This window comes from Tachysurus fulvidraco, chromosome 26 (assembly GCF_022655615.1).
Source record: "Tachysurus fulvidraco isolate hzauxx_2018 chromosome 26, HZAU_PFXX_2.0, whole genome shotgun sequence".
Classification (NCBI taxonomy): Eukaryota; Metazoa; Chordata; class Actinopteri; order Siluriformes; family Bagridae; genus Tachysurus; species Tachysurus fulvidraco.
In genome coordinates this window covers 2,322,914-2,340,392 of record NC_062543.1, presented here as the reverse complement: position 1 = coordinate 2,340,392, position 17,479 = coordinate 2,322,914, and the positions used below count along the sequence as shown (strand labels likewise).

Here is a 17,479-nt window from a genome sequence, read left to right as displayed (position 1 = left end):
CACACACACACACCTTCATCTTTCTCCTTTCTGATTAGTCAGCAGGTGTTGAACCTAGTTTTATTTTCAGTAACTGCAGCTCTGACATGTTAACAGTGTGTCGTATAGATTTTACAGTGCCATGCTTTTACATGCCACTTTATTAGGAACACCACACTGGTATGAGATTTGCTCTTGGAAACATCCTCAGATCTTCACAGATGTTTCTTTGAGTCCATGTCGGATAAGATATAAGATGTGATGCACATGCTCAGTGATGATAGTCACATCCCGGTTCTTTACCAGACAGGAGAGGAACAGGATCAAGGGATGCTTCTCTGAGCGCAAACATAGAAGGGTCATCAGACTAATGTAATAACAAACACATTACGTGTGTGTGTGTGTGTGTGTGTGTGTGTGTGTGTGTGTGTGTGTGTGTGTGTGTGGGTGGGTTGTCTGTGTTTTCATCTTTCTTTCTTTCTTTCTTTCTTTCTTTCTTTCTTTCTTTCTTTCTTTTTTCTTTCTTTTTTTAAAAATATATTTTTTTCTTTCTTTCTTTCTTTCTTTCTTTCTTTCTTTCTTTCTTTCTTTCTTTCTTTCTTTTCTTTCTTTCTTTTTTCTTTCTTTTTTAAAAATATATTTCTTTCTTTCTTTCTTTCTTTCTTTCTTTCTTTCTTTCTTTCTTTCTTTCTTTCTTTTTTCTTTCTTTTTAAAAAAATATAGTTCTTTCTTTCTTTCTTTCTTTCTTTCTTTCTTTCTTTTTTTACTCATCTTTCTTTCTTTCTTTCTTTCTTTCTTTCTTTCTTTCTTTCTTTCTTTCTTTCTTTCTTTCTTTCTTTCTTTCTTCCTTCCTCCCTTCTTTGAGACTTTCTCTGTAGGCCCATGCCGCTCACTGTTGCGAGCCATGTCAGGTCAAACACATCCCACCTCATGGAGTTTAGCTAGGCTAATAATAGCCCTCAGCAGTCTAGCATGTTCTTAAACAGCTCCTCTCACACTTCATTACTCTGTGATGTGGCACACGTCTTCCAGGATTATAACCTGTTCTCTAAAGAACCCACTGCTCCGCTTCAATCTCCTTCCTGCTTATTACTCACTCGACAAACGCTTACATAAGGTCTGTTACAGCAAGCAGTACTTAATTAGCATTTCCATTTGCAGCTGTACAATAGAGACGTCCTGGCTAGCTCTTAGCTCCTTCAGGAAGAATGACTTTGCTAAAGTCCAGGATTAAATGCTCCAACTCTCAGTATTTATAACAAGAGCTGCAAAAATATTGTTTATCCCTAAACCACAGATTCACTGCTAAGCATGTAATTAACACTCTGCCATGCTAGCAGCTATAACTAGCCCAAGATCAACTAGCATTCGACTGATTCCAATCCAAATTTAGCCCCAGTTACTGAGCGCTCCATGATCTCGTCACGGTTAATTAGAAGCTGTTTATTTGCATGCGGTTTGAAAAGGAGCATCTTGGCGAGCAGGTGAACCGTCTGGGAACATCTCAGTGCACGAGCAGCGTGAATTCACGAATGTTGGAAACGGATCCTGCAGCTCGGTGGGCTTTTGGCTTCCTGCAGCACTGAAAGTGTGAAGGTACAAATTCATGAATCATCTGTGTTTAGGAATGCAAAAGCTCCTGGATTAACACTTCATCTGTCAGTCTGCGACAGTTTAAGAAGACGTTTGGAAGGAAGGAACGTGTTGAATTCTGGATTCTGCTCAGATTCTGCGCAGAGGTTTTTCTTTCTAGTGTTCATTTACAATTGATTCATTATTGATTCCTTATTGACATACAGATCACTATTAATGCACCTTTACTTTACTGTCGGTTCTTGTCTCACATACAGTAAGTAGCATGAGATTCATTGCTGATGGTTTTATTTTCTTTTTTTTTCTCACTATTAATTCACCATGTATCGGCTATTAATACTTTATTGAATCTCGATTGATTCCCGTATGATTCACTATTACACAATCGATTCGTCATTGACTCTTAATTGAATCACCATTGTTTTATTATTGATTTTTTTTTTTATCTTGATCGTCCATTGACTCTTGAGTCCATTCAGTCTCATTGACTGTTGATACTTTATTAAATATCTATTGATTCACCATTGATTCTCTACTGAGTCTCTTTAGATTCAACATTGACTCTTTACTGATTGTATATTTTGATTTTTAATTCATTTTTCATTTAATCTCTATTGAGTTACTGGGAGGTCATAGCTTAGTGGTTAAGAGGTTGGACTACTGATTGGAAGGCCATGAGTTCAAATCCCAGGTCCACCAAGCTGCCACTGCTTGGCCCTTGAGCAAAGCCCTTAACCCTCTATTGCTCAGAATTACAATTGAATAGATTCACCATTCTTTGACTATTTATAACAATTGATTCATTATTTATCCTTTATTGATTCACCATTATCTCTGGAAAATTGTCCGTAGTGTGTGAGTGTGTGAGTGAATGAGAGTGTGTGTGTGTGTGCCCTGTGATGGGTTGGCACTCCGTCCAGGGTGTATCCTGCCTCGATACCCGATGACGCCTGAGATAGGCACAGGCTCCCCGTGACCCGAGAAGTTCGGATAAGCGGTAGAAAATGAGTGAGTGAGTAAGTGAGAGTGATTCACCATTGATTCTTTATTGAATCTCTCTTGATTCTCTTCTGATTCACCATTCGTTTACCATTTCTTTAATATTGAATCTTCACCGAGTGTCTATTGACTCACTGGCACTTTAATTCATTATTGATTTTTGCATCTGGTAATAAGCCTGAAATGACGTGTTCAATTTCTCATCCATTTCTTGTCACTCCATCACATGAATGTTCCTGCAGTATATACCGCATGTTACGTATGTCATTGTCTTGGAGGGTTGTACGCTGTCCGTAACACACAGCACCGTGATTCCAGATCAGATGTTCACGAAGCGCAGCCTGGTCTCTCGAAGGCCACAGACACATGGCGCCCTTTGGTCTTTTGTGTTTCCTGTGTGTGTGTCCTGGTTGCTATAGCAGAGTCTTTGCCAATATGGATCTGGCAGAATAGATGGAGACAGGTGGAGGTCTGCTGAGTGTACAGCGATGTCACTGATGCTCTGTGTGTGTGTGTGTGTGTGTGTCTGTAGATGTACTGGGACTAGTTACCGTAAGGTAGAGACCTCTTAGCACTCTGTTGTCATGGTGTCAATTTTTGTGGATGGCAAACACAGGTAGAAGTGGTAGTGGGAACCTGATGTGTGTGTGTGTGTGTGTTTGTGTGTGTTTATGGGACATTCCATGTGTTTGTGTGTGCAGCAGAGAGACTTTTTCCTACACGCCGTTTTACTGGTGAGCGTTCGTCTGCATGCATCTCTTGTGTTTCTGCATGTTTTGATGATTTAGTCACAGTTTTCGGTGTCAGGGATAAACACCGGGATGATAAACACCTCCTGAGTGTGTGTAGCGTGAGCAGTGTGACAGTCCGATCTACACAGCGGGAAACATCAGACAATTATGATCAGGTAGTTCTCTGATTCTGTTGTTGTGGTGTGGTTGTTTTAGACATTGCAATATTTATTATTTTCTTTCTTTCTTTCTTTCTTTCTTTCTTTCTTTCTTTCTTTCTTTCTTTCTTTCTTTCTTTCTTTCTTTCTTTCTTTCTTTCTTTCTTACGTGGCCATTTTTTCTTCCTTCTTTCCAAGTGGCACCATTGAAAGTCATTCCCAGGTGCTCAACCTGTACTCTATACCTTTGCTCTGACCTTTATTTTGTCCCTGACTTTGACCTTTATGTCTTTCACCCTTTAGTTCACTCTGTCCTTCACTCTGACCTTGACTTTGAACGTCATTCTCTCCTTCACTCTTTCTTTAATTCCCTCCTTCATTCTGTCCTTTACTCTTCACTTCATCCTTCCTGTCCTGTCTCAGTGACAAAGAGATGAACTGTTCAACACTAACGGCTTCAGAAAGGTAAACAGATCACTGTGATCGGTGTTACACACTCCTGCTCTCAGGACACACACACTCCTGCTCTAGGGACTCACACACTCCTGCTCTCAGGACACACACACTCCTGCTCTCAGGACTCACACACTCCTGCTCTCAGGACACACACACTCCTGCTCTCAGGACTCACACACTCCTGCTCTCAGGACACACACTACTGCTCTCAGGACACACACTACTGCTCTCAGGACACACACTACTGCCCTCAGGACACACACTACTGCTCTCAGGACACACACTCTTGCTGCTCCGAACACACATTCCTGCTGCTCAGGACACACACTCCTACTGCTCAGAACACACACTCCTACTGCTCAGGACACACACTCCTGCTAGTCAGCACACACACTCCTACTGCTCAGGACACACACTCCTGCTAATCAGCGCACACACTCCTGCTCTTGGTACACACTCCTCTTCTCAGGACACATGCTCCTGCTCTTGATACACACTCCTTCTCTCAGGACACACACGGCTCAGGACACACAGTCATGCTCTCAGGACACACACTCCTCCTCTCAGGACACACACTGCTCAGGACGCACAGTCATGCTCTCAGGACACACACTCCTGCTCTGGATACACATTGCTTCTCTGCTTAATGAAGCTAAAAAAAACAAAAAACAAAGATTCTATAAAAATGTGATCTATTAAAATATATTGTAGCATAACATCTGAAATGTCTCCATCACAGACCCTCATGCTAGCTGTTCGTTAGCCAGATTAAGTAACTGATAATCTGAGCAAAAAAATAAACATATAATAAGTTCACTCCAAATTCCCACACAGAAATACAGGCTTTCTTAAAATAGACCAAAAACACGATAAACGCGTCAGGATTCCACGCTTTCCTTCCCGTTGGCTGATATTAGCACTCCTTATCTACAACTAATGTTCGTCTGCTGTTATTAGGGAATTCTGCTGACTAAATATACTCCAGGACAGGCCCTTATCTTGGAATATAAGTGGAACCCGGAATGGTGGTGGAACAAAGCCGGAATTCATGCCGGCTCTGTGACAAGCTCTTCTTGTGCTTCCTGTAACTTTCCTTTTCTTAACTGCTTCTCTGTAGCTGATAATACTCAAGACCCACAGAGACAAGTGAGGCATGTCGCTGATGCCGAGATCGGGAATGCGTTCGCCGGACCCGGAACCGGGGCCGGAATCAGGCAGAGCGGATCGGTGTTGGAAATTTTATGAGGAAGCCTTAATATGATCGAGGTGTATTGTTCCCAAATATCCCACACCACAGGAAGCTGTGACGTCAGCAGGAAGCCGACATGTCCTGCTGCAGCAGACACCGATAACAGTAATAACAGAATGATCTTTATGCAAACACACACACACACACACACACACACACACTCACACACACACACATATGCATTCTCTATTGTTAAACTTTCATCCCTTTGGTATTTAACACTCATTGAGTAAGCAATTGCTCATGGCTTTTGAACATCCTGTGGTGTGTGTGTGTGTGTGTGTGTGTGTGTGTGTGTGTGTGTGTGTGTGCGTGCGTGCGTGTGCGTGTGTGTGTGTGTGCTTATAAGACAGTTTGGTTGCTAAACAATGCAGCAGTCAGAGAAAGGCCATGAAGCATATGGTTATGGAGGTGTGGAAAAGATGTTATTCAGAAATGATGAACTAGCTTCAAGCTCAACTGAAGCCCTTATAGTGCACTGAAGTACTGGAGTACACCTCCAGGGTTGGGGGTTCGATTCCCGCCTCCACCTTGTGTGTGTGGAGTTTGCATGTTCTCCCCGTGCTTCGGGGGTTTCCTCCGGGTACTCCGGTTTCCTCCCCTGGTCCAAAGACATGCATGGTAGGTTGATTGGCATCTCTGGAAAATTGTCCGTAGTGTGTGAGTGTGTGAGTGAATGAGAATGTGTGTGTGTGTGTGTGTGTGTGTGTGTGTGTGTGTGTGTGTGTGTGTGTGTGTGTGTGTGTGAATGAGAATGTGTGTGTGCCCTGTGATGGGTTGGCACTCCGTCCAGGGTGTATCCTGCCTCGATGCCTGATGACGCCTGAGATCCCCGTGACCAGAGGTAGTTCAGATAAGCGGTAGAAGATGAATGAATGAAACACTTTTATTGTTAATTTTTTGTGTTTGCACACAATATGAAGTTTTGTGGAGTTAGGGATTGACTTAAGAGGTGGACCTTTATCCATAATTTGAAGATATGGATGGATTCTGCTGATGTTCATGACGTTGACATTTAAAACTCATTCCCTCACTGAATGTCCGTCGCTTTGAAGGTTCTCGCTACCAGCTGTCGGTTTTTAACTGCTCTCAGGTTGTGTGACAGAACTTTAACCTCAAAGAGAGTGTCGAGTTTGAGACGAGGTAGAGGAGTGATGTTCCAGACAAGATCTTCAAGCATGAAGGCCTTGGATTTAATGTGGATGACTACTGGAAGCAAGTGGAAGAAGAAGAAGAAGAAGAAGAAGAAGAAGAAGAAGAAGAAGAAGAAGCTGGTGAAACATGAGACGTGGTGCTGCATTGTGGATCATCTGAAAGGTTTGATGGAGCTGGCTCGGAGACTGTTGCTGTAGTCCGGTTTTTCGTGCAGCATGATTGGATAGATACCTGTAGATGTTTTCTACAGCTGTTATACAGAATGAACCTACAGCACCATGCAGATGATTACCGGAGATACAGAAGAGCAGATACACACAATGTGTCTCATACATTTTTTATAGTTTTGTTCTTTTGTGCTCAAATACTGTGGATTCTCATGAATTGAAATCTTTTGTGAAAACCCATGACTCATCAGCATCACTCAGAAAGTCAATAGATGACTTCATCACTCACACCGCTCGTGACGTTCTCTCAATTATTCATTTCCAGACATAACCCTAGGTGATCTTTTGACCTTGTAACACCACAGGTTCAGACGGTCTCTACATCTCCTTGAATCCTACTGTACCAGCTTCTGCTAGCACGAAGAATATTTGTTCTTATTACCAAAGTGGATCGCTCCATTGTGAGACCTTTTACCCTCGGGAGAGAGAGATCACGTCCTGCGTCCTGATCTCACACACTCTCGGCACAATGTGAGGAAACCGAGTGCCAAACATTCCCAATGTCTCGGAGGAGTCGCTTGGGAGCGCGTATTGTGCTCAGGTAGCCGATTTTGTTGAAGGTAGATGGAGGAGAAAGAATGGAGGGAGAGAAACGGAAATGTACGAGCAGGAAGCATGATGTAAAGGGCCGAAATAACAGGAAGGTAATTACTCGGGTCGGCTTGTGGAACAGGAAGCAGCCCAGGAGTCGATTATTGTCCTATAACTGCGTGCTGTGAAGTGATTTATTCCTCTTTATACATGATTTTATGCTTACTAATATTTTTAGATTCCATGTTGTGGAAGATCCAGAAAACAAGTTTGTCCGTGGTATCGCCTATGCTACAGCTGCTAGGAACATCTGTAATTTTTCTTTCAAGAACACAGCAATAAAAATGTTAAATAAACATCTCTATATCAATGATTTATACATTTCTTGTTGTTTATTAACAACACTGTGCCTCGTCTGATAGAGAGAACCCTATAAATTTCTTCATGGACCGGAATTTACGTCCTTCGTCAGATTGTTGTTATATTTCTCTACACGTGTCCCTGCGCTCGTCTCTGGTTCGTTTGCTGCTTGCGCTTTCCATGTTCCTGCAACCGGGTGTTTGTCTCCTCTCTCAGTCACACAAGCTCAGAGTGAGGACTTTGGAAAAGGGATTTTACTTGGCTGACATTTCCCATGACGCACTGCAGCGCTCGCATCCAAACAGCCTGAATGTTAACCATGTAAAGCATGCGTTCGGTGACGAGATCGGATTGTTCCAGAGGATTAACCTTAAGCATGAACTTCGTTCATCTATCTGAGATGGGATCATGTTCAGATTGCGGTGTGTCTCAGTAACATTTCTGAGGAAATGTAGGAGAAAAGCTAGTTCCTTGCTTACAAATAGTTAGCATTTAGCTCCCACTTAGCTTCCCATCGAAGAACATGGTATTGCCTTATACAACCTTCTTAAAGGTCTTTAGACGCATTACGAATTAAAATAAGCCGAGGAAAAAAAAAGTTTCTGCCTTTATTGTGTGTATATACTGTAACTCCTAGAGTTAGCTAGCTTTGCTAATCTAATTCTTGCAAATCTACAGACGAAGCCTAGAATGTATCATGCTAATCAAACAAACCATCAAATTTTTTTTACACTGAATTGTTTATTTCTTGTATCATTTTAAATAATTAGCCGCGGACTGTCTACACCCACGACACTAGCGGCAGATACTTCGAGAGCTACAAGAGGAAATAAAAAAGATTTCAGGATTGTTTTCCTGTCAGAAACCATCGTTACCAAATACTTTTAGCGAGATAAGAAGCTCTTGAAGAATTTTCTTTTTTGATCGAAGAGTGTGTGTGTGTTTTTCCTCATATTTCTTCATAGTTTCTCATCGCTAGCTTATTTTTGCTCTAGTGCATTCTGACATTTTTCACATTTTCCCCTCAGTATCACTGTCTGTGTGTGTGTGTGTGTGTGTGTGTGTGTGTGTGTGTGTGTGTGTGTGTGTGTGTGTGTTTAAATTTAGCTCGATACTGTCGTGCCAGTGCTGTGTCGTGTGCGAGCGAAATGGAGAGAATAGAGCTTTATTATGTCTGTCCTGTAATTTCACACCATATGGGTGATGTGAAGATGTGTGTTGTTTGTATTCGTCTTGTTTTGTTCTGTTGGCAGAATGCAGGCGTGAACCTGAATCAGAAACATCTGGCAGGCTGTGATAGGAAGAACAGGAATCGTGGATTGTTCACTGCTGTCAGTTAAAGCTTTTAATCGTTTATAGGAATAAACAAACAGGGTTTGCAGGAATAAAACATCAATCAACAATGAAGTATTAGCCCAGAGAAGATCATTGTTCAGTAGTAGCACACAACATATTTTTTATTATTAGCAAAATGCTACTGCTATGCAGTCTGTCTCTGTATTTTTTTTTTTTTACTCTTTCATGAAGTTTCTTATAAGTAAATCTGTGGGGAATGGAGAATCTCTGGAGATTTAAGTCTGTGTATCATGCTGTGTGTATGTAGCTAGTACGGTTAACTCGATTTGCTAATATAATCTGAGGACGAATCCTTGCACGTAATTTGCTACTAATTAATGTTACCTATTAGAAAATGGTGGAGGTAAGAGGTTGGAGGTTGTTTTCCTATCAGGAAATAGCTTCTACAGACACGTTTAGCAATATCCTATAAATGAACCATTTTGGAGATTTAAAAAAAAAAAGATTCTGACAAACTCTGACACTGGAGACTCCTTACAGAAAATATTAGATATCAACTATTTATTTATTTATTTATTTATTCATTCATTCGTTCGTTTGTTCATTCATCTTCTACGGCTTATCCGAACTTCTCGGGTCACGGGGAGCCTGTGCCTATCTCAGGCGTCATCGGGCATCGAGGCAGGATACACCCTGGACGGAGTGCCAACCCATCACAGGGCACACACACTCTCATTCACTCACGCATTCACACACTACGGACAATTTTCCAGAGATGCCAATCAACCTACCATGCATGTCTTTGGACCGGGGGAGGAAACTGGAGTACCCGGAGGAAACCCCTGAGGCACGGGGAGAACATGCAAACTCCACACACACAAGGCGGAGGTGGGAATCGAACCCCCGACCCTGGAGGTGTGAGGCGAACATGCTAACCACTAAGCCACCGTGCCCCCCCTTATCTATCTATCTATCTATCTATCTATCTATCTATCTATCTATCTATCTATCTATCTATCTATCTATCTATCTATCTATCTATCTATCTATCTATCTAATGTTTTTCACTATCTCAACATCAATGTTTGCTAAACATGTTCCAGTTTAAGTTGCTACTGTGGAACATTCTAAAACATTATCATTAAATATAAGCCTGCGATTTCCAGTTATAGGACATTAACAATCGACACTTTCTGACCAATCAGAAACAAGAATTCAAAGGCGCCGTGTTAAACAAAATGCTTTCACTGTATCATACATAATTTATCCACCAGAAATGTGTTGTGTCTACACATGTTGTGTTGTGTAGATTTTAGCATGTTGTGCACATGCTCTTGTTATTGTTTCCGTTGTTATACTTTGGGACCCAGTAAGCACCCAGAAAGACGACAATGTCCGTCACTGACCTCCCAGTTCGTAACGATGAGTCAAATCTGAACGATGCATGCTTTAAAACTAATCTGTCCTACAACTCTGACCTCCCAGTACAGCGACGGTTTACATTTTTTCAAAGCTTGTAAATGACCTGTTTAGGGAAATGCTAGTAAATAGTTGCATTCGTGCTGACCGCAGATGCGTCTGGCGGACAGCTGGATGGCGTTAAGGACGCCTGTCCGAGCACGCCGCTGAGAGCTTTATGACAGCACGGAGAGGAAAGATCTAACAAACTTCCTCCTGAGTGTGTATGTGTTTGTGTTTGGTGTGCCAGAGAAGACCTGCGCTGTCTCGGCGTGTCCCGGATGTCCCTGCGGACGCTGTAAACACACAGGAGGAGAGGGATTAGCTGTGGAGATAAAAAGCAATGATTGAATTAGAAGGAGACTAAACATGTGCAAGTGGTACAGGGACATTATGAAGTTTCCTGAAGAGATCTCGTGAAGAAATATTAAATTCAACAGTTTAATTGAATCTTCATTAAGGTGAACAAAATGAGTCACTACGGAGACAGAGTCAGCACTTTAGACAGAGTCAATTGGACTAAAGAGTCGATAGTTCCAAGGCGAAAGATTTGATACTTTGAAAACTTGCCTTTAAGGCGTATGAGTCGATAGTTTGAAATGAATCTATAAGGCAAAGAGTCGATTCTTTGAAACAGGTCAGTATGGTGAACGAGTCGAAACTCATAAACGAATCACTAAAGTGAACAACGTACTGTCAAATGAGTCAATAATATGAAAGAGTCCTCACGTTAATTATGCTTTAATCCTTATATACAAACGTTGGAGCTTTAAAGCTGCCGATCTAAACTCCATCCCCTGGGATCCGAACGTCTCATCGTGTCATGAGCCTTTTTTTTAAAGCTTTAAGACAGGACAGCTGTGGATGTACTAATGGACTTCCTCCTGAGTGTTTGTTTTTGGTCTGTTAGACTAGAGACCTTTCACATTTACATTTATGGCATTTAGCTGACACCCTTATCCAGAGTGACTTACAACTGAGGGTTAAGGGCCTTGCTCAGGGGCCCAGCAGTGGCAGCTTGGACCTGCGGTTCGCACCCATGACCTTCCGATCAGTAGCCCAACACCTTAACCATTGAGCTACCACATCCCTCACATCATCTGTATGGTTGAGGAAGTCATAAACGAACACTTTATCTAGACTAAACTGCATACGAATCAACATCTGGCAGTAAAATTCTTCTCAGATTTTTTTGTATGGAACGAAATATGGAGGAAAGTTCAGGACAGCCGCATATGTAATACAACCAGATTTCCCTCCTCACCCTATTGGCGGTGCTAACGCTGCCTGTGGAACACATTCCCTTAGGGATTTTTTTTACTTTGTTACTTTGGTTCTCATGTTCCGAGCACTAAGATTAGCCACTTTATTTTCATAGCACTTTTGACCCTGGTGGGATTATGGGTAACAGCCGTTCTCAGGTTTCTGCTCTTCTGAAAAGCTAGGTCTCATGGCGTTGCGGTTTGGCACATTACGACAGCTGTTCTGACCCAGTTAGAACAGGCCCTGATGTGGTCGATGGCAAAACGTAGACTGACAACTGCATACAGCAGCTGAACCGAACGAGCGGTGTTCAATCTATTAAAAAAAAAAAGATTACAGCTATCGACATGGTCAATTTTTAGGATCCACTAGTTACAAGATTTTTTTTTAACATCACACTTATTTTGCTACTAAAATAAAGGATGTATCATAAATCACCAGACAGCAGATTTGTTTTTCATGCAAATCTGATTAAAAATCCAGAAAAGGAAGCTTAGTGCTGTAGAAGTACTGCTGGAAAGAACATTGGTAATAATAGAGTAATGGTTTGTTTCTCTACTGTGAACACCTTGTCCGTGTTAGCGCTCGATTAGTTTGTTTATTTATTACCTTCTTGTGCCCATGTTTAAAGTGCAAAGTTTTGTCATAGAATTACTAACTTTATAACCTAATTTGTATTTTATGCTACTGTTCCATTGTTCATTGTGTTGAACTATGCTTATTATAAAGCTTGTGATTTATTAGGCAAATTTTAATGCAAATAAATAAACAAACAAATCAATCAATCAATCAATCATAATAAATACACAACGAACGAAATAAAAACGAACAAATAAATAAAATAAAAAAGGTGTGTTTATGTATGTTTGTGCTCAAAATATTACTACAGAACATGATAGCAAGTGAATTTTATTTGCCATTTCATATTACAATAAAATGAGATTTATATTTTTTATATAAAAATCTAAAATATTAAATCTATTTCTGCCCATATTTTACTACTTTTTTTATTCTGTTGGTAGATCATTTTGCTTCTATCAAAATGATCAAGAACATTTTTAAGTAAAAAAAAAAGCTAAATATGTCGAGATATCTAATAATTTTATAATGTAATAATATGGTTTATTAGATAAATATAAATCTTTAATATGATATTAAAATGGGCTACGATTAAAATTGTATTAAAACATGCTACAATGTCATATAATATTATTTTAATATTTTATGGTAACATAATATTTTACTAATCTTATTATTATATAATATTATATTTGTATAATAATAATAATAATAATAATAATAATAATAATAATAATAATAATAATAATTTTAGAATGCACACTAAGCTAATTTCAAACTGTACTCTATGTGCAACATCAACACTTAATGCTCCACTAGACTCTCTCACTCACTCTCTCTCTCTCTCTCTCTCTCTCTCTCTCTCTCTCTCTCTCTCTCTCTCTGTCTTTCTCTCTCTCACACACACATTCTCTCTCTCTCTATTTCTCTCTCTCTGTTGTATATTAATCTGATTCTGATCTACAGCCTCCGTGCTAACGTTATGCTAATAAACATTGCACTCATGCTAGCAGTGATCTATTTGGTCTAGACACGCTCCCTTCACTGTGTGTGAGTGTGTCCTTAGAACACAGCGTACACTCCACACACTTTTTATGAGGTGTTTAAAAAGGAATAGGAGGAGGTGAAAAAAACAGCACTTTCTGGAAATATCGTACAGTTTTGTATGTACCTTTTACTGGACTGATGATGCGTAATATGCCTTGCTTAATATATTAGATGGTTTGTGTATTAATTGTTGTGTATATGTGCATGACTGGTTTCGAGTAAATGATGTGATGGAATGACTAATGGTCCGTTTCACACTGTGTAGATCTTGATCTGTCAAACACAGACCTAATCTTATAGACATTTGCTTATAATCTGTGTAGCGCCGATGACGTAGTTTTTTTTTTTTTTTAAAGAAACTTGAATATTAAATTAATTTAATGTTTTTTTATTATTATTATTAATTATTTATTTTTTTTATAAAAACAAGAATAAATTCCACTAATTATGTGACTTATGTTGGCATTTTCAAAATATTACACAGCACATTATAAAATATGGAAACATTCTCTAGGGAAAAAAACTATGAGTGTCAATATTAATCTCAAATATTCTGAGGAGGTCTGAAGTAAAATGCTGGAGTTAGAAGTTTAGTTGATGTTATAATGCTAGCGTTAACCCTCCGAGCAAAAGTATGTCAGGGGGTGTATCTTATATCAGCAATAGACAACAACCAAAAACAAGATAATATCTGATATATATTTAAAATGCTGTTTGAAGAAGGCAGTGTATGACATCTGGGTTTATCTGATCTGAACTGAAGTCAAGAACATTATAAAAGGGAGCTACAGGGTTTGTTTCTATTAAGCTCTTAAAACTAAGAGGATCAAAAAAGATATCCAGAAGGTTTGGAACAGGTTGGAGGCAAGAAGACTAATGGAATTTGGTGCGATTTACTCTTGAAGTCAAATTGAATATTGACATTTTTGTGAAGATTAGTTAATGTTAATGTCAATAACTATATGAGTGGTACTAGAGGGGTGCCAAAATTAATGGCTTTCAGAAGGCGTGGCACTTTATGATGGACATATAAGTTCACAGTCGGCAATGCAGATGATTCAACTGATAATTATTTCACTTAGAAAAAATAGAAAGTTAGACATAGAAAATGCAGAATATTTATTTACCCCACTGTGCCAGGAATGGGGTACATGTTGTTCTGGCACAGTGTGAGAGCTCAGCTCCATGTAAGGCCATATCAGGATCAAGACTTGAGGTCGCTTCCCAACACAATGGGGCATTCTTTAACAAACACATTACCCGGAACAGCCCACCCCCGCTCTCCAGCTCGGGAGAGTCTCAGACCGATTACTGCCTCCCCACCTCCCACACCAAACTCCCCTTCTTCCTCCACAGTCCATATATCCAATCAGAAGCCTCCAAGGACAGGAAGGTAACCCGACTCCAAGGTCCAAGCCTGGGGCTTTAATCTTGGCCACAATTTGAGGCTAGTAGAAGGATTCCCTTATTCACAGAGATTCCTTTCTCATCAAAAGCACATTCTGGGACTATACCAGAGGATTAAATTAGCTGGACAAACACACACACACACACACACACACACACACACACACACACACACACACACACACACACACACACACACACAAATACACACTTTATCTGCTGCAGGGTCCATTAGACATTTATTAGGACTATGGCTCTTGTGGATTTAACACAGTCTGGTTTCCAAATGCTCAATGGCAGCCTAGATGGATGATGCCTACTGTTGTTCTGTTGCTCTCCCTGCAGCTGAGCGCCGGATCTGAGTGCAGCTGTGACGTCGACCCTGACGGAACCAAGAAGAAGAAGTCCAAGAACCTGTAAGTTCCTCTGTTTCTTTAGAGTGCTGTCTCTCTGCTGTGCTATTGAGTTCTCCAGATAGGCCAGTTGATACAAAAGCTATTCATGATCCATTCAATGTACTTTTCTTCTGTTACCTGATGTTCCCAGAGGGGGTTCAAGCTGCATTGTGGTTCCTCGCACTACCGTATGCTAAATACATACAGTATTTGAGATCTTTGAAATCTGAGGAGCTTTTCTTCTATTGTGCAGCTCGGGTTTAGGGAACAAAAGTGCATCAATGGGACATTTTCTTCACAGAAATATCCACGCAATGTGAAGCTTTTTTGTTTGTGTGTACAGTGTCTTCTCTGTAAAAAATCTCATAGTGCTTCATTCATTTCTTATTTCTTGTATATATTAAATATCAAAACAAGACAAAAAACAGAGTCTTCTGGGAGACCTACAACGATCACTTTGTACTGTACGCACGATCTGAGCCTAGTTTAATACCCTAGGAATTTCAACCAGTTTCACGTCTAGGAAATGTTACGTTATTTCGCATTAGTGGGAAAAATATTCCACTGTCAGGACAAAATATTATTTTGCTTAGCGTTTCGTGCAGACTTTAGGAAAAAGTTATTTTTTTTTTATTTTTTTTTTTTAGGAAAAATCTTTTGTAAAAATAGCATTTAATTTTCTATAAGCTATCATATTAGCGCTCAGCAGTGATCACCATCTCTAATAATAATAATAATAATAATAATAATAATAATAATAATAATAATAATAATAATAAGAATCTTGTATTTTGTTTACATCTTTAATTAAGATTTATGGAGGTGAATTTCCTGTTTTTAGTTTGCTTTAGTAGAAAAAAAAGCATTAAAATAACAGGAAGTTCTTTGCGCTGGTGTTATAGATGGAATGAATTATTTATAGCTGGATTTATTTTTACTACACGAGTGAACAACTGGAAACGGCCACACGATACACAACACGGCTTCGTGGGAATGAGTGATCGAAATGAAAGATACTCGGGTGACACTTGACTGGCGGGTGTTACTGTTTCCTGGCTGTCCATCCTGGAACCCTGAGATGTGGTTAGAGTTTGCGGTTCTAGGTTGTAGGTTGGTGCTGACTTTCCGTTATTCCCACGAGTTAATGTTAATGTCCCAGAATGCAACACAGCTGTATGATACAGTTGCAGCAGTGACGTAGCTCGGCTAGTTTGCATGCTATGAAATAATGCTCGTGATGGGGCAGATGGCGGTATTGGAGTAAAGGACTAAAGCACCATTGCATCACTCTGTTCTGTTAGACAAAAAAAAAAAAATTGTCAAAAAAAGAGTTTAAATAGAATTATCATTCCTAGCACTTCATTAATTTTTTTTTGCTAGCTTTTAAATTCTATGCAGCTTTTATAGTTTTCCGAAACCGTAAGGCAAAATTTATACTCGATTGTTGCGTAAAAATCCCTCATAAAATAGAGAAGTGATAATAAATCTGCTCTAAATGTGATCGATGCGTGCGAGAGCAGTTACGTTGATCAGAGTGAGGTGTGAAAAGTTCACGTTAGTGTTAAATCCGCCCGTGCTTCATCAGCTGCAGATTGGCTCAGCATCACCGGCGTGTTAATCAAAAGCCACACATTAACACCTGCTTAAACAGCGGCTGCTGGGAGTCGGCTAACCTTTTGTCATGTTAGTATCGTCACAGCAGGCTGACATGGTGTCAGAGGTGTGGAAAGATAAAACCAAATGATAAACGAGGTTAAAAAAGTTGTTATAATGTGAAGTCATAAAAGAAAATACCTTATTGAAATGCTAGGAAATTTCTAGAATGTTCCTTTGAATCATTTTTTTTTAACACGATTTTTGTTCGGTTTTGCCACTTTCTATCTAGCATTGACCGAAAATCTTCAAAGTTTTTAGCCATCGAAAGCCAAAATGTAACCAATAACAACGAATATCAAATAGTTTCTTGTATAAAATCTTTCCTTATAAATCTATACACCGATCTGCTGTATTATCACTGACAGGAGACATGAATAACACCGATCACCCGGTTATGACGTCACCTGTCGATGGATCTGAAACATTATGCACCAAGTGAACATTCAGTTCTTCAAGTTGATCTGGTGGAAACCAGAAAAATGGATAAGTGTATGGAGTGACATGATTAAAAGCCTGGGAGGATCCGGGCATCTCCAAACCCCCCCAACAAAATAGGTCTTGTGGTGTGCTCCTGGTATGTTGTGGTTAGTTCCTAACAAAAGTGCTCTGAGGAAGGACAAGCGGTGACCCAGTACTCCAGGCTCGCTGAGACTAACCCGAGTGCTCTGAACCTTCAGAAGATCTACTGCAGGAAACGTTAAAGCCAACTGTGATAGAAAGGCGTATGTACTGTAGGCTGTACCTGGACAGGACATGTCCTCTGTTTTATTCCTGTCATCTGTCAGTGGTTTTTATGTTGTATCTAATAGGTGTCGTGAATGAGGAAGTCGTGGCTCAAGTGGTTAAGGCTCTGGGTTGTTGATCGAAGCTTTCAAATCGCCACCACTGTTGGGCCCTTGAGCAAGGCCCTTAACCCTGTGGTGCTGTATCATAGTGCTCT

At 40.1% G+C, this 17,479-nt stretch overlaps 1 protein-coding gene across 2 annotated transcripts in view; it reads left to right on the top strand.

Annotated features, from left to right (window-relative positions):
- Nucleotides 1-17,479, top strand: part of rgs3a (regulator of G protein signaling 3a) — a 65,589-nt gene that overhangs the window by 36,273 nt on the left and 11,837 nt on the right. For both annotated transcript variants that reach the window (XR_007139575.1, XM_027136642.2), the window contains exon 3: nt 14,834-14,904. Coding sequence is in view for 1 of the 2 variants with exons in the window: in XM_027136642.2 (XP_026992443.2) it covers nt 14,834-14,904 (71 nt within the window). In the remaining variant the exon portion in view is untranslated. The remainder of the gene's footprint in view (nt 1-14,833; nt 14,905-17,479) is intronic.